The sequence below is a fragment of the Oryzias latipes genome, chromosome 1 (assembly GCF_002234675.1).
Source record: "Oryzias latipes chromosome 1, ASM223467v1".
Taxonomy (NCBI): Eukaryota; Metazoa; Chordata; class Actinopteri; order Beloniformes; family Adrianichthyidae; genus Oryzias; species Oryzias latipes.
Window position 1 is genome coordinate 2,144,861 of NC_019859.2, and position 27,782 is coordinate 2,172,642.

The 27,782-nt window shown below is 40.4% G+C and overlaps 5 protein-coding genes across 6 annotated transcripts; all 5 read left to right on the top strand.

Moving 5' to 3' along the window:
• Window positions 1-609: 609 nt before the first annotated feature.
• Window positions 610-1,343, top strand: LOC101161030 (histone H1-like). The gene has a single exon (XM_004065491.4). The coding sequence runs from the start codon at window positions 631-633 to the stop codon at window positions 1,237-1,239; it is 609 nt and encodes a 202-aa protein (XP_004065539.1). The 5' UTR covers window positions 610-630; the 3' UTR covers window positions 1,240-1,343.
• An 834-nt stretch (window positions 1,344-2,177) lies between these two features.
• Window positions 2,178-2,560, top strand: LOC101162022 (histone H4). Its single transcript, XM_004065495.4, has one exon. The coding sequence runs from the start codon at window positions 2,193-2,195 to the stop codon at window positions 2,502-2,504; it is 312 nt and encodes a 103-aa protein (XP_004065543.1). The 5' UTR covers window positions 2,178-2,192; the 3' UTR covers window positions 2,505-2,560.
• A 3,764-nt stretch (window positions 2,561-6,324) lies between these two features.
• Window positions 6,325-22,761, top strand: LOC110015796 (B-cell receptor CD22-like). Of its 2 annotated transcripts, none has more exons than XM_023957743.1 (12): window positions 6,325-6,427; window positions 13,060-13,413; window positions 14,135-14,365; window positions 15,515-15,838; window positions 15,924-16,121; window positions 18,626-18,880; window positions 18,966-19,220; window positions 19,305-19,562; window positions 21,131-21,212; window positions 21,301-21,364; window positions 21,701-21,915; window positions 21,997-22,761. In XM_023957743.1, exons 4-11 carry the CDS (start codon window positions 15,718-15,720, stop codon window positions 21,875-21,877), a joined length of 1,410 nt encoding a protein of 469 aa, XP_023813511.1. In that variant the 5' UTR covers window positions 6,325-6,427; window positions 13,060-13,413; window positions 14,135-14,365; window positions 15,515-15,717; the 3' UTR covers window positions 21,878-21,915; window positions 21,997-22,761. The 2 variants fall into 2 exon arrangements, with proteins under 2 accessions (XP_023813511.1, XP_023813530.1); XM_023957762.1 differs by having other exon boundaries at window positions 21,301-21,355.
• A 978-nt stretch (window positions 22,762-23,739) lies between these two features.
• On the top strand, window positions 23,740-24,494 carry LOC111947943 (histone H1-like). The gene has a single exon (XM_023958945.1). The coding sequence runs from the start codon at window positions 23,767-23,769 to the stop codon at window positions 24,373-24,375; it is 609 nt and encodes a 202-aa protein (XP_023814713.1). The 5' UTR covers window positions 23,740-23,766; the 3' UTR covers window positions 24,376-24,494.
• Window positions 24,495-26,417: 1,923 nt separating this feature from the next.
• On the top strand, window positions 26,418-26,808 carry LOC101161778 (histone H4). The gene has a single exon (XM_004065494.4). The coding sequence runs from the start codon at window positions 26,445-26,447 to the stop codon at window positions 26,754-26,756; it is 312 nt and encodes a 103-aa protein (XP_004065542.1). The 5' UTR covers window positions 26,418-26,444; the 3' UTR covers window positions 26,757-26,808.
• The last annotated feature ends 974 nt before the right edge of the window (window positions 26,809-27,782 follow it).

A 27,782-nucleotide genomic window follows, 5' to 3' on the forward strand; every position in this document is an offset into this window, starting at 1 on the left:
TAAAATGTGAACGAAAATCTTCTCTGAGGCAATAAAAGATAAAACCAATACAAATAAATTCCGTTTGACATGATTTCATAAGAGCTCATGAATTCCTGCAGCCAGCTGCCATGTTGGTGTGTTTGTTGTCGCATATTAGATTAGATTTTAAACAATACAACAATTGACAGAATTATGTCGTTAATCTGAACATTAAAGATAACATGTTGGTCGATTATAGACATCATTTTCACAAAGTTTAAATGTATTTAAAAGCATTTAAGGAGACAGAATATTCGCTAAAGTCGCTCAGCAGCGCTCAGCTTTCAGAGGTTTGGGTGACTTTTGAAGGCTCTATTAGGAAACTGGCGGTAGATTCAGAGCTGGACATGAGCTGAAACTGAAGAGACTCTTGTCCGCTGTGGACTGCTTCATCTGGAGTTTTTGGTGTTGCTCCAAAACAGATTATCTACTCTTTTATCTCGAGGAAGAAAACACAAGTTCCGCCATTCCGCCTGCACGCGCCTGCGAGCCGCCTTTGCTTGAGTCTCCACGGTTCTCATGGTGTGTTTAAATACAGCGTCAGCGCTCAGACTTCTTCAAACTCAGTCAGGATCGTTGAGCAGCGACAGACCAGACAGTAATATAAACATGGCAGAAGTAGCTCCAGCTCCCGCCGCCGCTCCGGCCAAAGCCGCCAAGAAGAAGACTTCCAAGCCGAAGAAGGCCGGTCCCAGCGTCAGCGAGCTGATCGTCAAAACGGTGGCCGCTTCCAAGGAGCGCAGCGGCGTGTCTGCCGCCGCCCTGAAGAAGGCTCTGGCGGCCGGAGGCTACGATGTGGACAAGAACAAAGCCCGCGTCAACACCGCCATCAAGAGCCTGCTGACCAAGGGGACTCTGGTCCACACCAAGGGCACCGGCGCTGCCGGCTCCTTCAAGATGAGCAAGACGACCGAAAGCACGAAGCCTGCAGCTAAGAAAGCCGCTCCTAAAGCCAAGAAGCCCGCCGCCAAGAAACCCGCAGCGGCTAAGAAGCCCAAGGCAGCAGCCAAGAAGCCCGCAGCTGCTAAGAAGTCTCCCAAGAAGGTGAAGAAGCCCGCAGCAGCGCCCAAGAAAGCAGCCAAGAGCCCCAAGAAGGCCACCAAGAGCCCCAAAAAGAGCCCCAAGAAGGCGGTTAAGAAAGCCCCCGCAGCCAAGAAAGCTCCCGCTAAGAAGGCAGCCAAGCCCAAAGTCAAGAAGACAGCAGCCAAGAAGAAGTGAAGAAACATCCTCAGAATTCTGTAGAAACAAAGGCTCTTCTAAGAGCCACCACTTCTCCTGTCAGCAGCTCATTCCTCTGGTTTTAGAAACAACGGAACACAAATCAACATCACTTTATTAACATATGAACAAACCAGTGCAAATTATGAGATTAGGTTGACAACTAATATGAAGGAGCATAATCACAAAATTAAAGAAAACAAAAGGAATATTAACTTATATGTTCAGCAGTCGTTAAAAAAAATAATCTACAACTAATGTATAAATGTGGAGTATTTCATCATCAGAACACAAATACAAAATTACATCAAATTATAAATAGCCAAAGGGTTATCAGTCGTTACAAGAATTTAGTTAGAAAGTCTTTGTGAAAAGTTACATTTGGTTTGAAGAAAATGACAAACTCAAGCTACAAAGGAATACTGTGGAACTGGCAGATATGATTAAAATGACACTTTAATAGAGCATGCAATCTATTTCAATCAGGATATATTTTAATTAGAATTTAGAGAGGTTACTGTTCGCAACTGCAAAAAACAATGTTCAAGAAGATGTTCTTTACAGTTATTCAAAGCTCCAAATAATCAGAAGAGGGCAAAGGTTAAATTAATTTTATTACTAAAATTAATTGTGAATTGTTGGCTTTTTATGATATTTAACATTTTAAAGTTTTTTTTAAGAGGATGTTAAACTGTTTTATATTATTGTGCAGCAGAGCTCCAAATTACTCTCGATAGAGTTCAGTTTGTCTGTTTGATGTTGTCACATTTTCTTGTTGTTGACCACCAGGAGGCGAACAAGTACCGAAAATCGGAACCTGGGTGAATGAGACAAAATAATACGTAGAAGAAGAAGTTACACATTTGTCTTCTAACAGGTCCTCAGAAGAAATATATATTTCGGAGAACATAGACTTGAGTTACACTGGCAACTTAGCTCCGAATAATTGAACAATGAGTGGAAGAGGAAAAGGCGGGAAAGGACTCGGTAAAGGTGGCGCTAAGCGTCACCGTAAAGTCCTCCGTGATAACATCCAGGGAATCACCAAACCAGCGATCCGCCGCCTGGCTCGTCGTGGTGGAGTGAAGCGTATCTCCGGTTTGATTTACGAGGAGACCCGCGGTGTGTTGAAGGTTTTCCTGGAGAACGTGATCCGTGATGCCGTCACCTACACCGAGCACGCCAAGAGGAAGACCGTGACCGCCATGGATGTGGTGTACGCTCTGAAGAGACAGGGACGCACTCTGTACGGATTCGGAGGTTAAATCACTGATCCGCTGGCTGCAGACAACAAAAGGCCCTTTTAAGGGCCGCCAACTTTTCTCTAGAGCAGAGGATCTACGTTTATGTCATTTGTCTTCCCTGGCAGTGTTGCCAGACTGGGCGGTTTTGGTTCAAATTTTGCGGGTAAAAAATGGCTTTGGGCGGGTGTGCATAATTTGGGCGATTTTAGGGTTTGGTCGGCGGTTTTTTTCCACTTATGAATATATAATAGACTACGTTAGGCTGGGTGGGTGAAGTCTTATGTTCTGAAGCTCCGTGAACGCACCAGGCAGAGACGCTTAATGGGTTCTGTCATCTAACCTGTTGTTGGGGGTTTGCCGCCCCGCCCCTCTTAGAAGTTGCGTTGTTTAAAGCCAACACCGCGGTCGCGTGTGGGCGGAGCTACGAGCAACGTTATGGTCTGATCGCTGCATGTCTGTGTGTATCGATGCACGGTAGAAACGGAGAATGTGGAGAGATCAGGTTTAATATTTTGTAGAGTTCTACTTGGTAATGTTTCCATGTTCATGGAAAGTTGAGTTCATGAGATCGTCCCAGAAAGTCTCTGCTTCAACTCCCGCAGGGAAAGCTGCGTGTGAACCTGACGCCCGTGTTTCCATCTCTGACAGAGTTTGAAGCCAAAGTCCCTCCCCCGCCCCTCTACCTGCTTTTCCTCTCTACCTGTTCATATCCTCTGCAGCTTTTTTCCCCCGCCCTCCTCCAGTGTGTCCAACACAGAGAGCGCAAAATACGGTCATCATAGCAGCAGTTCAATACTGTACTCCTTTTAATAGTCTGAATTATTTTTGATTTTGAGAAATGTTTTATTTTGAAAAATCACCGCATCGGGTACTTAATCAGTCCAGTAGGGGAAAAATCTACAAAAGCTGTATATTGTTGTTTCTCCCAATCATAGATATGATTGTGCTTTTAGACTGGACAGGTAGCTGTGAAAAAGCCAATCGAGTACTATCCCCCTTCTACACCTGTGATTTGTGAATGTGTAATTCATTTGACTTGATCTTATAATCCCCCCCCCCCCCCCCCCCCGGTTGGGCGGGTTTTTGCGGGGCCTGGCGGTTTTCAGATGACTTTTGGACTGGAAAACTGACTTATCTGGCAACACTGTCCCTGAGTTCAAAAATAGAGACGTAAAATGATTATAGTATATGAAAGTTTGTTTGTCATAAACAAAATAACTTAAAATATAGTGCAATAAATATAGTGTAAACATAGTGCTGCAGCATCATTACAGCCAACTCTTATTTCATTTGATCAATGCTTATTGGGAGCTAAATGAGCCTCCAATTTACTACAGCCCAGATAATTTTCCTTTCCCCAAACTACAATCGTGATTACAACTCACATTTTCCAAATGTGGAATATAAATTAATAAACCAGATCCACCAGAATATACTCTAAGCAGTCTATAAATTACAATTCAGATAATCATGAACAATTAAAAACATGACCCTTTTTGGCCTTAACTTTATTTTACTTTTATGTATTTTAATTTTCTTTCCCTGTAGACCTTGTCCTATAGCCATTTACCAACATGTTCCAGAGTTTCATCTTCATTACAGAAAGTCATTGGACACATTTTTGTTTTCACAAACCTGCACTATGGCTGAATTTGCTGGGTGAGAAAAGCCAAACAGTGTCCGATGTTTTCTGGAATTATTTTAGTTATTCTTTTTTTTTTTCCTTTAAAAGAGTATTTAGTTTACTTGGCCTTTTTTTGCCAACTTTTTGGATATGTTCATTGCACAGTTTTAAACCGCGACAAATTTGCGATTGTAAATTTGGCCAAAAGTAAATTCCCTTTCCTGTCACGATCTGCAGTTCTCACAAAACCATTGCTACAATCTCAGTCCAAAATGAAAACGTATTTTATTTTTCTATTCAGTCAATGATGCAGGATAAAGGGAGACTCATATTGAACATACACACTCTTGCAATGTTATGCAAATTTTACTTTAATTTGAAAAAAAACTTATGTGATTACATTTTTTTACAGTACAAAATGCATGGCACACGCTTGAGTAGATATTTATTTTGGATTTTTTTTGGTAGTTTTTGAACCAACACTCAGTTTTTGAATGCTGACAGTGTTGGAGGATCTCTGGAGTAATGCTAGGAGGAAAGATCAATTTATGTAGCCCAATATCATGACTGATCGGTCCGTTAGTGTCATACAAGTAATTGTAGTGTAATGAACATGAATGGACCATTGTATTCTTTCTAAACAAACCTCCAGATATGAGATCATTCAAAAACTTTTGAATTATATTTTGAACTAACATCTTTGATTTCAGTTTTCTGGTGAACATGCTGAGGTTTTCTTTGAGAGTAGTCAGAATAAATTGGATCAGGCATGGAGACAGAGGAACAGCATTTCTCAGTCTGATAAGTCATTTTTTCAACCTCCCCAAATCCTGCACCTGTATGTCAACAACCCCGTTCATGTGTCTTTAGGTTTTCAGAGTTTTCATTTGTCTTTCCAGATTCATGGATATGACCAGCAGCAAAAAAAAAACACATTTGCTGTATTGTTGTTTTTTTTATCCCCGCCTTTCTTTGGATCAGGTAAAGAACTATTTAGTAACTATTTGGACTGAAGTTTACATTCATGCGTCTTTTAATAACTTTGTCAATTTTTGACTGTCAAACGCCGCCCGCGACAACAAGAAGACCAGGATCATCCCCCGTCACCTGCAGCTGGCTGTCCGCAACGACGAGGAGCTCAACAAGCTGCTGGGCAGAGTCACCATCGCTCAGGGCGGCGTGCTGCCCAACATCCAGGCGGTTCTGCTGCCCAAGAATACAGAGAAGCCCGCCAAGACCAAGTAGATCCTTAATGATCCACCAACAACACAACGGCTCTTTTAAGAGCCACACACTTACAACCAAGAGCACTGCTTCTCTAAACTTAGTCTCTACCTTCTTATTCCAAGATGGGCCAAGAGGAAACACTGTAAGAAACAACATCAGAATATGAATAATAAAAAGCGAACAATAGTGATAATGAAATAAAATAAGACATAACAATAAAAATAAATGAAATTATTAAAACATAACTTTAAATATCATGAATATAGTAACACTAGAAAGTGTAGTATATTAAAAACATAAGTACACAGCAAAAACTGGAGAAACATTAACTGCAGAAAATAGATGAATTAATGAATAAATAATGAGTTAAAGAGTTAAACAATTACAAAAGTCACATTAAAGCCAGATTAAGTTGAGCAGGTACATTTGTTAAAATAGTCTTAAAGCAAAGTAAAAGTTTATAATGATTTAACATTTTATGGTGCAGAAAACTTTCATTACTTTTTGAAGTTCGTATAATAATTCTTTTTTTTGTTTTTATTTTGCTGAAAGTCTCATATATGTGCATGCCACATACACATTTATTGTGAGTTGTCAGTTTCACATATTTCCCAGGATGCATCACTGTATTGTTCTCAAATGTTATGCTTGTGTGTCAAAGTTTATAGAATAAAAAACTGTTTTCTGCAGTAAATGAAGATTTTCTTCAGATCTTCTGACTCCTCTTCCTCTGCAGAGTTGATGAATAAAAGGCAATTCTGTGCAAACTTGATCTTTTGTCTAAAATGAGTTTTAACATCCAACAGTCTGTTGGTTCCTTTTTCTTCTTAAGAAAATTCAAGAACATTTTATTCTGTCACTTCAGTTGCTATATTGACACCTCTGTTTCCGTTCATGCATGCTAATGGTGGAAAGAGGAAGAGTAACTTCTGCAAACTCCTCCTCTCCATTTACAGGATGGAAAGCAGCACTCTTTCTCTGAAACTCTTTCTGCAGCTCATGAACTCTGAAGAAAGGAACCCAGAGAGAGGAGACGCCATGAGTCTGACTGCAGCACTGAGAGGATTTGTTGTTGTTCTTTGCTGGTTTGCAGGTAAAAATCTAACAACCTTAATGCTGCTGAGACCTAAAGAAACCTGGAAGCAGATATGGATGGATGGATGGATGGATGGAGGGATGGATGCTGCAACTTTCTTCCTGATCTTCTGTTTTGGGAGTTTTTCTCTCCACTGTCATCTTTTGTATTCTCACTACACTCGCTAAATGCTTCATTTTAATCTGTTACTTATGTTTTTTTTTTTTCTTTTACCAAAATACACTTTGAATTATGTTGGAATAATTGGACTTTTAAAACTAAGTGTCTTTTGAGGAGAACCTCGAGTCAAATGTGGTTGTGAAATGAAGCTTTAAGCAGAAACTAAACTAATTTAGAATTCATTTAAAGTTTAACAAAAAATACAAAACGATCAATTCTTTCCATTATAACCAAATGTTCATTCATCCTAAAGTTGGTGATTTTCTCCTCAGAACTCACATTCTGACTCTGACTGATGAGCTTGAGACTAAAATGCTTCAATAAACAGTTTTTATAAGCAGAGAAGAAACCAGATCAACGATTCCGTCTAAAACCAGTCAGACATTCACGTTCAGACGCTGCACTTCTTCCACAGACAGGATCTCTTGTACTCTGAGATATTATGGGATGCATCTTACTCCTGAAGTTTGTGAGTTCACTTTGCAAAACAAAAACTAAAATAATCGACAGAAACAGAAGGATCTTTATTTCTGTCTATTATTGTCTGTGAAAGATTTCAGTAACTTTTGATAAAATACATTAAAAAGTTGATTTATTTTTAAAACAAAGTGATTTTATGAACAAATATATTAAAAGAGATTTGATTAAAGTATATGGGAGAAAAGAATACTTTTTTCCTTTCATTCTGTTATTAAGCTGTAATCAAAAACCATCATTTTAAATTCTTTTTTATATGTAAAACATAAAAACCTTCAAAGACAGAGAGAAAAGAGGAGTTTTTCAGAGCAGTGGGGATCTTCTGATGCTCTGTTCAGTTGGTTGACAGCAAACCTCTGACTTTCATCTGATCGCAGGTCAACACGAAGTACGTTTTACAATCCTCATGCATGGTCACACAATCATGAAGATACAACAGTCACCATCAAATTGTTTACTGCAATTCGTGGACAAAAGTATACCTTTGAACAACAAATGTTAATGTGGACATAAAAACTACAATCACACAAATTAGTAAACGTTTTCTTACTTGTAGGATATAGGAGGCCAACTCAAAGACAACCTCACTGTCTACTTCAATTAGCTCCTGCAAAAGAAAAGACAATGACATTCATGAGTAACACCTCCTTTTCTTGTCTGAAAGTGCTGAAGTGAAATACAAACTGTGCTGAAATGTGGATTTAAAATGTTCCTGCCTCTAAAAACGTTTACTTTATCATTGAAAATATGCTGTTTGTTTCCAGCATGCACACTAATGATAAAAGATAATAAGTTTGTGTAAACTATAGTATACGTGTCTATATCATAATTTTGATTCTCACTCAATATTTCATTTTTTATTCGAGTTGACACAAAAGCACGAGCTTTGTTTACATTTTGACATTTGTGCAGTGGTGTTGTGTGTGTGTGTGTGTATTTTTGTTGCGTTACACAATTGTTGTGTCATTTTGTGCTTTGGGCGACTTTTGACCTCCTTTTTTGGCGTTTTGACACATTTTTTTGACGTTTTGAACTTTTTTGAGTGTTCGACCCTCGTAGCAATTACAATATGATCCTTGCAGTCTGTGACTGCTGCGGGCCATAATTAAAGCTGCAAACGGTGTTGTATGGCCCGCAGACACAACCTGCCTTCCATGCCCAACTCTATGCACCACCGCCGCCCTCACCGCCCTCACCCCCCTAACCGCCCACCTTTGATCAAGGCAAGTCAAAACTGCATTTGCTAATTATGCTAACCATGTCAATTATGCTAATGTGGCTAAAAGTGTTACAATTGCGATCAGCATCATCAACTCAGAATAACACATTACTCTAAAATGGCGAGATTGCAGATTTTGGCGCACAATGGCCGCCAAACCGTAGGTGGTGTCCCCATCCCGTAATGATTTCAAAACTTCCGGACAAGGGTATATTGGTTTCGTTAGTCAATTCTATAAAAAAAGTTCAGAATTTTGTCGTTTTTGCTGAGTCAGCACATTTCTTTGCAACGGTTTTTTGCTTACCACGCCCACATTCCTTTATCGATCTTGTCGTGCGTAACATCATTTTGTTCAGCGTGGGTCAGGGAATTGCATATTTCCTCTTCACGACGTTCTGATAAAAAATGGGCGAGCTAGCTAAGATGGCAACGCGCACGCCATTCACAAATCTACAACTTCTAATTCCAACATTTTGTCCACATCACCTTGCTATGGATTGCTGAGAAGTTACGAGACAATGGCAAAAAATCCATAGGACGAGTTTTTGTTTGTATCTGGTGCAAAAGGTGCTTTTTAGAGAAAATTGCAGATGGCGGCCTTTTCCCAAGGTCAAAGCTCAACGACACTTCTGTGGGACACTTCCTGGGGAGTGGGAGTGCTTCCAGACTCCAGTTGGCTCATCCGTGCTCCTGTTCCTGACTGTGTACCTCGTCTCTGCTCCTGCTCCTACACCTGGCTGTGGTTCCTGTCTCTGGCTCGACTCGCGCCCCTGACTGTCCCGATAACCACGGCTGGATGAAGCTCGTCTGCTGGACTTTATATATGTAGTTGTAGATTTAGATAAGTTAATTCTTCTCTAAGAGTTCTGGTAAATCGCCTGTCCGTCCTGGGGGAGGATCCCTCCTTCATGTGGGAACCCGTGAGGTTTCTTCGTTTTTTCCGGAATCCGTTTTTTTTAGGAGTTTTTCCTTGTCACGAAAGGGGTCTAAGGGCAGGGATGCCAGTATAGCTTAGTCAGTTTGTTAGTTAATTTTAGTATTTTCCTATTGAACTCTTTGTATTCATGATCCTTTTGAGTTCATGTTTCACTTCGAGACGACTGTTGTTGTGATTTTGGGCTATACAAATAAAATTGAATTGAATTGAATTGAATTGGTGTTTGTAGGCTGGAGCTGGCAACAAGTGTGTGCAATTGCGTGAAAATCGCTCAAACAAAAGTGTCGTTTTCCCATATTGTCAAAAAACACAAAAGTCGCCAATTCTCAGAGTTCGCCACAAAATGGCCGCCAAGCCGTAGGTCGTGTTGCCTTCCCATAAGTATTTCAAAACTTCTTTGGGATATCCCCAACATGCGTGTTTTGGTTTCGCAACTGCATTTTTGAGTACATTTTGTTCGGCCCCATATGCGATTTTGGGCCATTCACTTTTTTTGATGGGATTGCTGGCCGTGATGTCATCGTCTTTGGGGGGATGACATTGACTTTGTGGAAAATTCATTTGCAATTCATCCCAGGTGTGTGCACATTTTGGTGAAATTTCGAGTATGCGGCGGGGGTCACATTCTCGCTGAAAGGCGGCAAAGTCGTTCCAACTGCGAAAACAATATGGTCCTTGCAGTCAGTGTGACTGCTGCTGCGGGCCATAATAAAAAAAACATTTGAAAAACAATAAGAAGTTTTTGCGGTTAGGTTTCCTATGGATTTCAATGCAGCCTATCTTTTACTATATGCCTGGCATGTCTTCTTGGCCTTAAACCCTTCCTTTGAGGGCTTTTTGGGGCTTTTTTGTGTTTTTGTCGTCATTTTTGCGATTACAATTTTGACGTTTCTGCGGTGGTGTTGTGCGTGTGTGGGTGTATTTTTGTTGTGTTACACAATTGTTGTGTCATTTTGTGCTTTTGGCGACTTTTGACCTAATTTTTTGGCATTTTGACACGTTTTTTTACGTTTTGGACCTTTTTGAGTGTTCGACCCTCGTAGCAGTTACAATATGGTCCTTGCACTCTGTGACTGCTGCGGGCCATAAATATTAAGAATATAACACTTATATTTAATTCGATTTTTAAGAATGTGGGAACACTAACATATTTACATAGTATTTATACATTATACATTATTTACATACCAAACATTAATTCACTCTTCAAAACAAAAAGGTCCTTGATAATTTGCCAAAACACAGCAGTTAAGCCAGATCTGATTCACATTGGCAATCAGTGTGAGCGGCACGGGAGAGTCCCAGATGTGAAAGGACTTTATCCTACCGATCACTCTTTCAACTATAATAATGAGGCAGGCAATGGCTTGGGTTTGTTCCGTTTCCTCCTTGCTAAATTGAGCTGAATGCTCAAAAGGTGGAATGATGAGCATAGATCCAATGTCAGTGTGGAGGTCTTGAATGAGGAACCCTTTGTCCATCATGACATCATCTGCTGGCTCCAGCAAGGGAAGGACTCCACTGATCCTGGTGATATCCTTTTCTGAGATGCACCCAGTGTACAGGGGTGAAATGAAAGTCACCAAACCATTGGGAGAAACTCCAATTAGCCCTTTCAATGGTGTCCTGTTTTTGTAACTTGAAAATGTTTCTGACTGTAAGGTCAGTGATGAGGCTGTCTCTAGGGCAATTTCTGTGCAGTCCAGTATCACTCGGACATTGGGACAGTAGCTCTGGAATTTGTCGTGAACTTAACCTTTTCCCTGCTTATCCAGATGGGAAGTGAGCTCAGCATCATAAAAAGATAATTGGCCCAGGTGATGGTTACCCTGCTAACCCTGGCAATGCTCACATTGACCCTTGTGCTATCTTAGATGACCCCACCCTTCCATTGACGTCTTCTCCCTACCATGACAAAGGTGGATAAAGGTGGAAAGATTTCATGTAATCCATTGACACCAGTGAAGATCACAAATCATTGAAGAAAAAAGGTTCAGCGCACTGTCTAGTGGGTCTAGATGACCCAACTCCCAACGGTAAAGTGCCTAGGATAGCACAAGGGTTAAACATGTCAGCAATGAGCTGCTCCTTCATGCCAACAGCAACCTGCATAGAGTACATCAAGAACTTATCTATTATTGGCATGATGGTATCTTCGCAGCATTCCTCACCTGCCTTCTGTGCTTTGGTCCAGTACACCAGTCTATGTGCAGATGGTGCAATCGACTCCCAAAAAATAGTAGAAACACTCTCGGATGGAAATTTGGTGTAGAAACTTATTTGGTCGTCTGACGAACAGTATCAGCTGAAGAGAGTAGAGGGTGGTAGACCAGTGTTTTGCAACTTGGCTAGGTCATGGATGTAATCCAAAGCCTCATCCAGGGCACCTGTAAAGATAAAGAAATTAAAAACCAGTCTTAACATATTTATGCTACCTTTCAACACAGCACAGTAATCATGTTTCAAAAAGTATTTTAAGTATTTAATTACAAATTAAAGTTCATTTATTTTTGTTAAGGAAAATACAAATGACAAAACACTCAAAAGTAATCAAATACATGTAATTAAAATAGGGGAGAGCGGGACACAACCTAACACATGGCCAGTTGTAACACACTTGTTTTAAATACTTCCACACATGCTAGTATGGTGAAACTTAGTGTATTTACTAGGTGCCATATCAATAAATTGTTTCATTATTTTTTTTAATTACATTATTTTATATGAGCACTTAATAATTCTATTTTATTGAGAAAATATTTTAGGATTTCTTGTATATTTTTTATATTAGATCATACTACATTTTAAACTGTTATATGGTCGTTTTATAAAATTAATTTGGGGGAAAAAAACCTCTAAACCCAAAGTAGGTTTACAAAAATGGAGAAAGTCAAAAAGCGTTAGGTTGTGCGCCGCTATCCCCTACTGCCCATCTCTGGCCCCTTACAGCTAGACAGCATTAGATTATGTTACAGATGTAGGATAACATTAGTAAAATTTCGTGCGTCAAGTAGTCGTGATCCATCTTTACTGCCTTAGCCACCATGTCGCTATCTTCACAGCATAGCTGTATAGACTGACGTTTAAAGGTTCTGTCATATACTGACTCCCTTCTCAAAGAAGCAGTAAAGTTGTTCCAAGGGAATAGGCTCGGGACAACACCTCTCTTCAGGCGACGAACGACGCAGCCACCACTGTAATCATCCGGAGCAAAGTGCTGGCTGCAGACATAGGTGCTACCTGTTTTTACATTAAAACTAGACGTCTCCTCTGTTCGGATCGCCTGTATCCATTTGGGTTTCAGGTTTGGATCCACAGGAAAAGAATGAAACGAAAAGTAGGACTGTTTTTGGTTGGAAGACGAACAGCATAGAACACAACAACTGCGACTCTACGACTCCGCCGTTTTTCGTATCTGCTGCTATGATAACAGGAAGTTCTAATACACTTCATTGACGTATTTCTGTTCGGAAAATGGGGAAGTGCGTAAATGGTCTATAAAGGAGTACAAAGATCCTCTCCATAAAAAATTCAGTATCAAGAGTGCACTAGTAAACAACAGACGAAAAATTACAATAGTTAATAAAGAATAAATTAATGAAAAGTATAATAATAAAATAACAAGAGAAAAACATTACTTACACATATCACACCATTAAAGATTAGTTACAAGGACAACTAAAAAGACAGTTCCTCCAGTATTTCCATAAACTTCACTGGAAGCGTATATCAGCAATATATCTGTCAGAACATTTGCTGCATCAACTGCAGTTAAATTAAATTTTTTTTTAAAAAGAATTCTGCATCAAAGTGATTCTGGTTTCTAATCTTTTTCAGGGATTCATAGTCAAACATGGGGAGTGGAATACGCCTCCAAACGCATCTGTGCCTTTGAAGGATCCACAGTGGAAATATCCTGCACCTACACATACCCACCCTGGATAAGTTACAAGAAAACTGTTGTTCAGAGAGAATTCTGGTTTACTAAACTGAAGGACAAAAACCCACTGGACCTGAGAGAAGATCCTGACTATGCAGGCAGAGTCACATATCACTTTTCTGAAAAGAGCTGCTCACTGAGGATCAGTGGTCTGAGACTGAATGACTTTGCTGAGTACAAGTTCAGGTTTGAGACAAACCAACCCGGTGGGAGTTCAACTGGTTAACCAGGAGTCTTTCTGACTGCAACAGGTAAATATTTTTTGTGAGTCTCAATGAACAGTTTGCCATAAACATTACTTTTTTCTTTAGATATAATTACTTGTTTCCATAAATGCTCTTGCAGACTTGCAGCCTCCTGCTGCAGCAGATTTTTATTACCTTACATATTTATTCTCTCATGGAGAAAGGAAGCTTTGCTTGAACTTGGTCCAGGAGAACCTTGTGATGACCCTGATTAATGGTATTAGGTAGTTTTCCAAGACATAACCTTCTGTCCAACAATACAGCAGAGAGAACAGTCCAAACCAAATTTTAAATCAGCCTGACCCATCTTTAGATCTGAAGAGACGCCATACCAATAACAGCCACTAGGGGCATTCCAGCTCAGTCAATGCAGGAACATTAGGTTGGAACAGTTTCCATGGTGATTGGTGAAATCTGTCACACATGACCTCGTTCAGCTGAACTAACTCTTGAACTCACCTCTCCCGCTTCTACCTGGAGAGGTGGTCAAATTGAAGCTGGATGAAGCTGGAGTTCATGATGATGAAACACCGTTTACAGGAGTCAGAGAACAGAGTTAAATGTGGAATCTGGGTTTTACTCATGGGTTATCCATTTAGTCTAAGATCTTTTATTTTATTTTTTTAATTTCTTAATTCTGTTTGGAACAACGTTTTGGTTTGTGTGTCATGTTATCCAGAATTAAGGGTTTAACGTTAACTGTTTCTGATTTTCTGTATTTTTCCAGATCTCCAAGTGCAGAGTCAAACAATTGAGGAGTGCTGGTTTAGTCAATGTGCATGGTTTGACATTTTGTGCAAAAGCAGTTGTGTTCTTCCTCATTCTTCCTACGTGTGGTACAAAAATGGTGAAATAATCACGGATGGATCAGAACAAAAGTACTCAGCTTACATTTACGCTGGAGACAGTGTTTCCTGTGCTGTAAGAGGACACGAGTCTTTCCACTCTCCTGTTGTGTGTAAGTTCACGTACAGTAACTTACTAAGCAGATTATGTTAAACTCATATTCAAAAATTCAAATTCAACTTTATTTGTATAGCACTGGTCCTGCTACACAGCATTTCAAAGTGCTTTCCATAATAAAATAAATAATAGTAAAATAAAAAATAGTAGTTACAATAGCAAAGATCATTAAAAAAACCAACACACACATAAAAACCCAGCACATATGCATCCCACAAGAACAATAAAAATAAATCGAATATATTGTTAATGAAATTTATACAATCAAGAGTGTCAAACCTTTGAATCAGCTTGGGCCTGAACCACAAAAATGCATCAAATTATTGTTTTTTTTACACCCCCCTAATTACAATCTTGACAGGTGAGGCACAGCCTCACCTGTCAAGATTGTCAAGACTTGTCTTCATTTAATAACATTAAAGCACCAGAATATGAAGTTGGAAAAATACCAGAAATTGTTACTGGGGGTCAAATGAAATGTGTCCTGAACACATCTGTATACTTTAATTTGTTTACTGTATTTATGAATAATTTATACACAAGAAGAGTGTTCTATCCATGTCTATAAAATAAATATTCTATGTAGGACAAATATGTTCTTGTGTGGATTTTATAAGCTGTTAGCTGCTGTTGGATGAATGGTGAAATACTCAGTTCTTGCAATTGTAAATCTGACTCCAGAGGAGTCAGGGCCTTACCAGCCATCAGCCTCACTGCACGTCACTGGATTGCACTTCAGTTCATATATGGGTTAGGGCAGGGGAGCCAATACTTTTGGTAATATAGTGCACCTGTAGCTAAATGTTCTGTGCCAGTTCACAATCAAACACAAATGCATTTTAAATGGAGACAAAGTTCTCATGACATATAATGTTTCTTCACAAGTCTTACAGTCTGATCAAATAAAACGTTTTTTTTTTTTTTTAACAAAATACTACCGTACTTCTTTACAATGAAACAAACGAAAAACTTGGACTTATTGTTAGTAAGTTATTGGTAGTGTGTTTACTGATCCGACCCCTTTAGATAAAACCAGTTAGGTCTCTGAACCAAAATGATTACAACACCCCTGATTTTATTCAAAAACAGAAAGTTAGTGAAATTAAAAGGTTGTTGTATTAAATGAATGACATTTGTTTTCCAGGTGTTTATGGGAGTTCATGCAACAAAGTGTCTTACACTGAAAGAAGCATCTGTGCCTTCAGAGGATCAACAGTGACCATTTCTTGTTCTTTTCAAAGTGAAAGCTCAGATTCATTAGAATCCTGGTTCAGTGTTCGTGGTCAGCAGCACTACTACCAGAACACTGGAGGACATGATTCATCTGAAAATCGGTTTCAAGTAAAAATGTATCGAGATCAATCAAGTCTGACCATCAGTGACCTGACAGACAGTGATGCAGATGAGTATCGGTGTAAAACAACATGGTGGGGCAGAGATTTCCCTGGAACAACTCTCACTGTTGTTGGTACAGATGAACACAAACCTGTCACCTACATTTTAGTTACAGTTGTCAAAGTACAGTTTTTCCATGACATTCTTTGTGTTGTCAGATCCTCGTATGCAGGTGATCCGGTCTGGACAGGAACTGGTTTGTCACAGCAGCTGCTTTCCTCTGCATCACCTTTCCTTCGTGTGGTTCATGAATGGACAGGAAGTTCAGGGAGAAACTTCTTCTTATTACAGAAAACCTGTTTCTCCTGAAGCCTCCTACTCCTGTTCTTACCAGGGTCACCGCTTACCTGAAGTCTGTAAGTCAATGTCAACAGTGTCTTCTGTCATCGCCTCTGTCAAAAGCAGTTTGTTTATCATCATATAGACTTTGATCTTAAAAATCACATAAAGAAATCATGATTCACAGTTCCTTTAAAGTTATTTAATGAAATCAATACTGTTGGACTGACAGGGAATTTTGAAAAAATGATGACGGATATCCGAAACCTTTCTTATCTTTTTCTCTGACAAAAACAAATATAAATATTGTATGTTTTGGACAATAAGTTTCTCTGGAGTATTAGTTGCAGTAGCAAAAAAGATGCATACTAAAGAAGAATATATACAGTGCTTTGCGAAAGTATTCGCCCCCTTGAACCTTTCAACCTTTTGCCACATTTCAGGCTGCAAACATAAAGATATAAAACTGTAATTTTTTGAAAAGAATGAAAAAAAAGTGGGACACAGTCATGAAGTTGAGCAAAATGTATTGGATATTTCAAACTTGTTTAACGAATGAACGAATTATTGTTGTTGTTGTTCTTAATTTCATTTTTTGTAGTATTTTATTTATTTATTTATTTAGCCTGGCGTGTGGGGACCCTGTTAGCCGAGACGGTGGCCGGGCGTGCAATGCTGGGGGGTCGGCTGGCTGGAGGGGGTTACTGTGTAGTGTCGGGGGCAGGGGCAACCAGAAAAATGTGTGTTTGTGAGAGAGTGGATGGGTGGGGACAGGCCTGGGGGCTACCTCGCCAGTCCCCTCTGGGGCTCACCCTCCCTTTTGCAGAGTGGGAAGGACAGTGGAGGGGGATTAGGGAGGAGGGGTTGAGGAATGTGTTGGGTGAGGGGGGGCTGTAGAGGGTACTGTAGTGTGGGCTCGCCTATACCTCCCGGTGCCGAAGGGGCCCCTGTACGGGGGACTCCTCTTACCTGTGAAATGTTATGCCTTCCTCCTTCGTGGACTCATTTCTCTGATTTTGGCAGTTGAAACCCGCAAAATGAAGTGGTATTTTGCAAAAAATGTGTTCACATGCATGCACTGCAGCAGTGACTTGACCTCACCAAGATGGCGGTGCTCTCCTCCCATGAGGAATCACGTGATGTCTCCTCTAGTGATTTAACTCATTGGTCCCGTCATTAGGGGTGCTCCTGGTCCGGGGTTTCTCCTGGTCTGGCTAACCCACAGTGTATCAAAGGACAGATATATTCAGCTTCTCTTAGTGTCAGAATTTCACGTTTGTATGTAATATTTGTCTTTGCATAAATTGCGGAGAACAATTTCCCCATTGTGGGATAAATAAAGTCAATTTGAAAAAAAAAAAAAAAAACCATGGCACTTTCTCCCCCTCCCTCTTTATTTATTTTTCTTCAACCCCCGCCCACCCCACCCACACACAAACACACAGACTTTCCCCCTCTTCCTCCCCTTTAATAAAAATAATATGTAAATGTACAAAATGTAACAAATAAATAAAAAATAGAAAAAACAAAACCACCCTGATTTACACCCTGGCTATCCAAAGATTCATAACCCCTTTTTGTAATAGTAAAATCTGTCCAAAACAAAAGGGCTTCAGCTCTCATCTGTTTGCTCAGTTGTTGGACAGAACAAGTAAAAAAGTAAATTAAACAAACAAACACTCTTTGACGTAACTCTAAACTGTTTACATGATAAACGTGAATCAGATGAATCTGAGGTGAAGAAAAGCGAATTTTCAAATTGACACTATATCAATATACGACACATTAAGTTAGTCATGTGTTGCAAAGAAGTGCAAAGCTCATTTTCTCTGCTTCAAAGTATACTAGAATTACGTTAATTGTGTAACTAGTTGTAGTTATAATAATTCAAAGAATGTCAACACTTGAGCTAAAGCTCCAGTGTTAAATGATTAATCCTGAATTTAACTTTGATTAGTTTCATCAGAAAACTTGAAATATCTCATTAAAAATTAATTCTGATTATTATGTTTAAATTATCTAAAATCTGAACCATTCAGACATCGATCAGTTTTCATGTTAACCGGCTTGAAGGGAAATGGTGGCGAGTTTAGGTTGGATCAGGGGAATCCAAGTCTTGATTGACAATAAATCATCAAAGAGTTCAGCAGAAAATAGTGCAAGAATAGCTGGAAAACAGGAGGTTGATGGAACTACCGGACAAGGGTTGGGCTGCATGGCTCAGAGGAACTGTGGAAGCAGACGGGAAGTTGGCCTGATCACTCCAGAAATCAAAATCAGAATGCAGTTTTTCTTGAATGATTCAAGTAAACCAGATGCTGCAGGAGAAGAAGGAGCCTGAAGAACTGAGGACCACCAAGCAGCAGTTAACATAGAGACAGAGTCTATAACAAAGTGTTTAAAGCTGCTTGATTCTCATCTTTGAGTGACATGTTACTTTTTAGTTGTATATCTCTTTACATGCATGTGTGTTTGCACACGGATGGATGTTCTCAGATGCTCCAAAAGCTCCAGCAGTACAGATGTTTCCCTCTGGTTTATTGTCTGTGAACCTTCATGAGCTTCATTTTTTGTCTTCCAGATGCTCCAAAGTCCGTTTCTGTATCCATGAGTCTGACTGAGATTATGGAGGGCAGTTCAGTGACTCTGACCTGCAGCTGTGATGCTAACCCAGCAGCTAAATTCAGGTGGTACAAAAACAACCAAACTCTGCTCCTTGAGGATCAAAGTCTGATCCTCAGGTCCGTCCAGCGTTCTGACTCCAGAAAATTCCACTGTGTAGCTGAGAATAAACTTGGAGAAGCAGCATCTGACTATGTCTTCATAAATGTGGAATGTGAGTCCAACAAAGGAACCAGAATAAATCTTCAGATCTTTGTGATGTTTGACCTTCAGTAAATTACTTGAATTTTTATGTCCAGATCCTCCAGAAACCTCCTCTGTGTCTGTGAGTCCCTCTGCTGAGGTCCTGGAGGGCAGTTCAGTGACTCTGACCTGCAGCAGTGATGCTAACCCAGCAGCTAACTACACCTGGTTCAAAGACAACAGACCTCTGCTTTCAGAAGACAAAGTTCATTTCTCCTCCATCAGGTCTGAACACTCAGGAAATTACAGCTGCAAGTCTGAGAACAAACATGGACAAAGCAGCTCGACCCCTCTGCTCCTGGATGTTCAGTGTAAGTTTAGACTCTGGTTTAGAGATTTAGGTTTTCTTTGACTGAGGGTTTCTAGAAATTCATGTTTTTTGTTTTAAATCTCAGATCCTCCCAGGATTCCCTCAGTGAGTGTCTTTGGTAAAATCTCTAAGGGCAGTTCAGTGACTCTGACCTGCAGCAGTGACGCTAACCCAGCAGCTAACTTCTCCTGGTTCAAGAAGGATGAAGACTCACCAAAAGCATCTGGACCAAACTGGACCATCAGTGATTTAAGAGCTGAACACAGTGGCTTTTATTACTGTGAAGCAGAGAACAGAAGAGGAAGTCTGAACTCCAGTTTACATCTGATTGAAGCAGAAACAGGTTGGTTCTTTCAAAAATGTGTGTCTGCTGACGTAATCTCTGCAAATGACAACATCCTTAATCCATATAAGGCCTTAGTTCCAAGTGTCCTTACAGGTGAATAAGATAAGATAAGATAAAGATACTTTATTGATCCCAGCTTGGGAAATTGGGTTTTTGCAGCGTCGGCATTAGGCTCAAGATACAAACATACAGACAATAGACGACAACAGAGAACCAACACAATCAATCAGAAAGAAACATCTGTGAAAAAGAACAGTTGTATTGCGTGCCACATCAGGAGAGAAAAACAGACAGACCATAAATGAGTTTATCTATTGCACATGGATGAAAAGTTATAGAGTCCAATGGAGTGAGGTATGAAAGATCTCCTAAAGCGGTTGGTGTGACAGCGAAGTTGCCTTAGCCTATTGGAGAAGGAGCTCTGCTGACCATCCAGTACAGGATGGAGAGGATGCTCAGTATTATCCATGATGGATAAGACCTTATTTAAAGTCCTCCTCTCCATCACAGATTCAAATGTGTCCATTTTACAACCGATTACGGAGCCAGCTCTTCGGATCAGTTTGTTCAGTCTATTACTGTCCCTAGCAGATATGCTGCCCCCCCAGCAGACCACTGAGAAGAACAGAGTGCTAGCCACAACAGACTGGTAAAAGGACCTTAGCCTCCTCAGGAAATGGAGTCTGCTGCTGGCCTTCTTATACACAGCGGTGCTGTTGCTCTTCCAGCTTAGTCTGTTGTCAATGGTTACTTCCAAGTACATGTGCTCCTCTACCTCTGCCACATCTCTGCCAAAGATGCTGAGAGGCTGGGAAGCTGGTGGTTTCTTCCTGAAGTCCATCGTCATCTCTCTGGTCTTCTCCACATTGAGCAGCAGGTGGTTTGCTCTGGCCCATCTCACAAATTTATCCACAAGATCCCTGTACTCCTCCTCCCGCACACCATTAATGCAGCAGATAACCGCGGAGTCATCAGAAAATTTCTGAATATGGAATGACTCTGAGTTGTACCGGAAGTAACTGGTGTACAAAGTGAACAGGAAGGGAGGGAGCACAGTTCCCTGTGGGGCCCCCACACTGCTTGTCACCACGTCAGACAGGACACCGCCCAACCAGACAAACTGCGGCCTGTCTGACAAGTAGTCAATGATCCAGGAGACCAAGCCACCGTCCACACCCATCTGCTGCAGCTTCTTACCCAGTAACCAGGGCTGGATGGTGTTGAACGCACTGGAAAAATCAAAGAATGTGACCCTCACAGGCTGTCTGTGGAAGAACGTTCAGACCTGTACAGAGCACACAGGTGGCCCAAATATATCAAGGTCGTAGACCGCTTGGTCAACCCATAGAGAAAATGTTAATGCAGATTTTACTACAGACATGCCGCAGGCAACAGGTCATAGTGAGCACTTATACACCCTGTGGGGGTAAGTAAGGGTCTGGTAGGCGAGATTCAGGTGTGTCACAGATTTCTCATTTTTTAACCCCCAAATCCTGCACCTGTATGGGGTCAACAACCCTGTTCATGTGACTTTAGGTTTTCAGAGTTTAATTTTGTCTTTCCAGATTCATGGAAATCAGCAGCAACTGCAAAGACCATAATTGCTGTTTTGTTGTTTGTCTTTCTCCCTGCCTTTCTTTGGATCAGGTAAAGAACTATTTAGTACCTGTTTGGACTGAAGTTTACATTCATGCGTCTTTTAATGACTTTGTCCTTTTTTGACCGTCAAAACCAGAAAAAACAGGCGTGTCACAGAGCAGCGGGAGAAGAGAGCTGCCAACAGAACTCAGGTAAAAAAGGTTAGCTTTGTCTTTGTGAGGCGTCCTTCAGTCAGACAGCATCCACCAGAGAGCCCACAAATACAGATGTGCAACTCATCTCTATTTGTCTGCATGCAGCAGAAGCTAGAGATGAACAAACATTAACATCATATGAAGTAGCAGGTCCTTAAGGGAATATCTAAAATAATGTATGCTTTAAAAAAAGGCTCATTGAACCATGTTTATTTCCCAGTAAAAGAGGTTTGAAGGGATTCTGATTTAAAATAGATGATTTCACAGCAAACAGCCTCATGAAGATGAGAGTTGAAGTCCAGGTGGGGAAGGTGTGAGTTTGTGGATCTTCTCGTCCTGCAGCTCAACACGAGTCCAGACATCAACAGTCCATCTGCAGAAACAGAAGCAGCAGAAGAGCAGCTTGAGCTTCATTACAGCAGCATCCATTTCTCTAAGAACCAGGAGGAATGTCTGTACTCCAACATCAGGAGAAATCCCAAACCCAGACAGAGACCAGAGGACAACTCTGTTGAATAATCTGCAGTTGGATTCAAGAAATCTGCTGAAGCTAAAAAGTGAGCAACTTGCATGACAACCAAGTTTATTTTCTTTAGAAACTGGCAAATTAATTAAACTTTATTTACTTTTTCTTACAGAACAACAGAAGCTGAACATTCAGAGGATTTTGCTCTTTACAGCACCGTCAACAAAGTCTCATCCTGATGAAGGAAAATCAGATTTACCTTCACCTTCTGCTGTTATTGACATGTTTGCTTTAGTTTAGTTCAACAATTCTCAAAATAAGGAAATTTCTTGGAGAAGACAGAAAAAAATATATAGAAATTGATGCAAGAAGATTCTCAGCTTGGTCACTTTTTCTCTTGAATGATTCATGAAAAACACAACAATGTGACATAAGCAGCAGAACCAACTGTTTTTTTTAATAAAATTATTTTCAGTTAAAATTGTTTTCATGGTTTTTTGGGGGGGTTTCTTTTAATTAAGTCTTTAGAAATAGAAACATCTGCCATTATTGTTTTGCCGGCTTGGTCATTATTGCACAGACGAGAGGCACTAGAGTTCCTGCATTGCTGTTAATTTGGTTTTCTTTTCTTCAGACTTTACTCTGCATCAACATCGTAGAACTAGCAAACATAAGTAATGAATAACTATAGCACATGAATTACATACCTTCACACAAATAATGCACAAAAGAATACACCCCGGCATGCCAACCCCGTGCCACAGTTGGCATGCCTGCCCTAGGTTGCCGCCTCCTGACATTTCCATTTACCATTAAAAGTACACATAATTAGTTCATTATAAGGAGAACATGATTCTTATTCTGGTGTGACAGTACCTCCATTTCACTGTACTTTGTACAAAGTATGCAAAGAGAATAAAGACTTATTTTAAGTTTACACTTGTCAATATTTTGTGGTTTGCCGTTTGTGGCTCCTGGGGTTTACTAAATGTGTCTATCATTTTTTAAACATTCCTGTTTGTTTGCAGGTCAGTGGGCGTTTCACAAGCAATGAAACAGCTGAGACGAGGACTTGAGGAGCTCTAGTGTGGACAGTGCAAAGTCAAAGATGTTATTATAAATTATTTGTTATAAAAAAACTTTTTAAATATTCAGAATCTATATTTATAACGAATGGCTTAATGGTCAAAAAAACAGCAATCAAGTGTGTTTTTCTAAAGCAGGAAGTGGGATTTTGTGGCTCTGATCAGTAAGAAACTGGGCTAAAAAGCTCTCAATGTGACAGACTCCTGATCTAAACTGTTTAAAACTGTCTGATCCTAAACGTAAAGTGAACATTTTCTTTTGGGGATGTCATTAAATAAACTAAAATCATTTGTCATTGTTTTTTATTGGAGAACTATTTATTACTGCTGTCAGCTGCCATCTTTGTGTTTGTTGTCGTCAAGTTAACTTCATTTATGACAAAATGATAAACAGCACATATCTGCTGTAACTTTAAACAAGACTTTAAACATGTTGGTCAATTATAGACATACTTTTCAAGTAGTTTGATCGTTTAAAAAAGCATTTAAGGAGACAGAATATTCGCTAAAGTCGCTCAGCAGCGCTCAGCTTTCAGAGGTTTGGGTGACTTTTGAAGGCTCTATTAGGAAACTGCCGGTAGATTCAGAGCTGGACATGAGCTGAAACTCAAGAGACTCTTGTCCGCTGTGGACTGCTTCATCTGGAGTTTTCGGTATTGCTCCAAAACCGATTATTTACTCTTTTATCTCGCTGAAGAAAACACAAGTTCCGCCATTCCGCCTGCACGCGCCTGCGAGCTGCCTCTACTTGAGTCTCCACGGTTCTCATGGTGTGTTTAAGTGCAGCGTCAGCGCTCAGACTTTTTCAATCTGAGTGAGGATCGTTGATTAGCGACAGACCAGACAGTAAAACAAACATGGCAGAAGTAGCTCCAGCTCCCGCCGCCGCTCCGGCCAAAGCCGCCAAGAAGAAGACTTCCAAGCCGAAGAAGGCCGGTCCCAGCGTCAGCGAGCTGATCGTCAAAACGGTGGCCGCTTCCAAGGAGCGCAGCGGCGTGTCTGCCGCCGCCTTGAAGAAGGCTCTGGCGGCCGGAGGCTACGATGTGGACAAGAACAAAGCCCGCGTCAACACCGCCATCAAGAGCCTGCTGACCAAGGGGACTCTGGTCCACACCAAGGGCACCGGCGCTGCCGGCTCCTTCAAGATGAGCAAGACGACCGAAAGTACGAAGCCTGCAGCTAAGAAAGCCGCTCCTAAAGCTAAGAAGCCCGCCGCCAAGAAACCCGCAGCGGCTAAGAAGCCCAAGGCAGCAGCCAAGAAGCCCGCAGCTGCTAAGAAGTCTCCCAAGAAGGTGAAGAAGCCAGCAGCAGCGCCCAAGAAAGCAGCCAAGAGCCCCAAGAAGGCCACCAAGAGCCCCAAAAAGAGCCCCAAGAAGGCGGTGAAGAAAGCCCCCGCAGCCAAGAAAGCTCCCGCTAAGAAGGCAGCCAAGCCCAAAGTCAAGAAGACAGCAGCCAAGAAGAAGTGAAGAAACATCCTCAGAATTCTGTAGAAACAAAGGCTCTTCTAAGAGCCACCACTTCTCCTGTCAGCAGCTCATTCCTCTGGTTTCAGAAAACACTCAACACCAAAACCAGCTTCACTTCACTTATTAATATATGAACGAATCAGTGCAAATTATGAGATTAGGTTGATAAACTTAAGGGCACAATCACAAGAAGGAACAAAGAATTAACTAAAAAGATTCAGCAGTCGTTAAAACATAACTAAATAGACTACAACTAATGTATAAATGTGGATTATTTCATCATTAGACCACAAATAAATTACAGCAAATCACAAATACCCAAACAAGACATTACAGTTCAAAAGTGTTTGTGAAAAGTTTGGGAGAAAATGACAAACTCAAGGACTGCTGTGGAACTAGCATTTATATTTAAAATTACACTTAGATTAAAAAAAAAAGTTAGTTATTGTTTCACATCTTCACAATACACTTTTATATATGATGTCCACTTCATCAGGATACATTAATTTATTAGAATTTAAAGAGGTTACTGTTCGCAACTGCAAAAGACAAAGTTCAAGTAAATGTTCTTTACAGTTATTCAAATTTATATTATATTCAAAATATCACAAGAGGCAAAGTTAAATCGGCTTTATTACTAAATTTAAATGTGCATTATTGGCTTCTTGTGACTTTAACATGTTAAAGGTTTTGTTTGTTTAAGTGGATGTTATATTGTTATACATTATTGTACAGCCTGTTGCACAAAAGTAGGATAAGGGATTAAGCCAGGATATCTAGGTGATCCTGGCTCAATTGATCCCCAATCCGGTTGCACTAAAGCTGGATAGGGGGCAGGAGGATATGTTATGGTATAAGTTACCATGGAGATTTATTCTGTGGAGCTAGCCTGCTCCAGACCAGGCTAAATTCCAGGATCTATTTAATCTCATCCCTAATGTCAGTCAGCAGTCGCCACAAATGGAAACCAATAGTTATTTCACTGCTCACTATAGATTGTTATCACATATAACTAGACTAGTTATATCTTAAACTAGACTAGTTTTAGATGATGTTGCTATCATTAGATAATTTACAGTTTCCCATAGACTATAAGGCTATATGTAAAATAAAAGAATATTAGGGCCACAGAGGGAAAAAAAAGACAAGTCATAATATTGTAACCAGTTGTTTTAAAGGAGGACAGTTGTTAAAATGACATATGTGGGGCATTTCGTGAAATTGTGCTTCAGTATGGTTTCATAAACGAAGGCATGCTGATGTGCCAGAATAGGAAGTATCACTATCAAAACTGTAAAAAGAATATGTTGCTTTTCTGCAGAAAGAACCAGCCTCATAAATTTATGACTTTATCCTTTTTTCCTTAGTGGGCCCTAGTACACTGTCATATAAAATAATACACATTCCATTTAAAACACAATGTGTAACATTATGTTCCTTTATTGAATAAGGACAAATTAAAGCAGGTAAACTACACTCAAAAAAAGGTTCACTTTGAATGAACATAAGAAAATTATGGAAATGATTTCCACATGATTAGATATGTATGCCTCCATGAGAATTTGTGCTTCCGACAGGGAAAAGTATGCGGCTCTAGTTGCCATGGTAAATCAGTTAATCTGTGATCTGTGGCGGGGTCTATTTGAGTGAGCTGTGAGCGCGCACCTATCCAGGATTGGTTACACCTTGCTTGATGAATCCGTGTCTGCTCATCCTGGCTTGGTCTTTGTGCAACCAATTAAGCCTGGACGCACATGTTTTGGATTCATTGAGCTCAGCTCAGTCATTTATCCCGGATGTCTTAATTCTACTTTTGTGCAACAGGCCCCAGAGCTCCAAATGACTCCTAATTGAGTTCAGGTTGTTGTTTATGTCAGAATTTGTCCTGCATTTCTCTTGTTGACCACCTGGAGGCGCACATGTACTGAAAAACGGGACCTGGGGGAAGGAGACAAAAATACCTAGAAGAAGTTAGTCATTTGTCTTCTAACAGGTCCTCAGATAAACTATATACTGCAGAGAACTTTGCCATGAGCATCACTTGAGACTTTGTTCCGAATATTTGAACAATGAGTGGAAGAGGAAAAGGCGGGAAAGGACTCGGCAAAGGAGGCGCCAAGCGTCACCGTAAAGTCCTCCGTGATAACATCCAGGGAATCACCAAACCAGCGATCCGCCGTCTGGCTCGTCGTGGTGGAGTGAAGCGTATCTCCGGTTTGATCTACGAGGAAACTCGCGGTGTGTTGAAGGTTTTCCTGGAGAACGTGATCCGTGATGCCGTCACCTACACCGAGCACGCCAAGAGGAAGACCGTGACCGCCATGGATGTGGTGTACGCTCTGAAGAGACAGGGACGCACTCTGTACGGATTCGGAGGTTAAATCACTGATCCGCTGTCTGCTGACAAGAAAAGGCCCTTTTAAGGGCCACCAACTTTTCTCTAGAGCAGAGAATCTACGATTACATATCATATTTAAATTTAAAAATGGTCATGAACTTGAAAGCACTTGGAAGTTTGTCCTACGCTAAGCATAATGAAAATTATAAGCTGGTCCGTCCACTGCAACGTAACTTCAGCCAATTCCTATTTGAAGTCTTGTCGGGTGCCAAATGAGCGTCCATCTTATCTTTTGTATATTTGACGACGCTGAAGTTGGCTTCCGATTCGCGAGGGCACTAAAGGAACATTCCGCTGCATTTTTCGCATTAAGATCACCCAAAACCGGGTCCTGTTCAAAAACCGCTGGACCTGGACTGCTCAAACCTGGATTAAATTATAATTAAGATAGTAAAAAACACAATAAGCACTGTTTCTGATTTGTGAAACCTTCCTGATTTGTGAAATAACTTTTTCTCAGACCCGGTCCTGTTCATGAAATTCGGGTGGAAATGTACGTTTTTATTCCTTAACTTTTTTTATACTGCATTGTACTATTGTATTTGTTCACACAGGTACGAGCCGGTGGCCCTAACATATCACCTGGGTGACCAAAATCACTTTGTTGCAATCCACAGACTTCTGCCCAGGCAAAAGTTGGCACTTTTACGATGCACTACAGGAATCCAAGAAGGCTAGACGAGGCGACATCAAAATCTCAACATACAAAAGAAACTGGGAAACAGATGTCAGATTGGACATAGTTATGGTCGTGGTTAGCTTGTACCCCTGACTTAAGTTTTGTTTTTTTGTTCAATATTTCTTGGTTTGTTTTCTGATTTACTTTAAAGTTCCTGTTATGGTGATTTTCTTTAAGTTGTCCTTCCCTTGTCCCCATTATCCTTACATTGCATAAAATTCGATGAAATGATACTATTTCCAACAGCGGTTTTTGAACAGGACCCGGTCTGAAGTGGACTCAGTGCGTAAAATGTGATAAACATCAACCTATTTGACATTTTGAAAACTA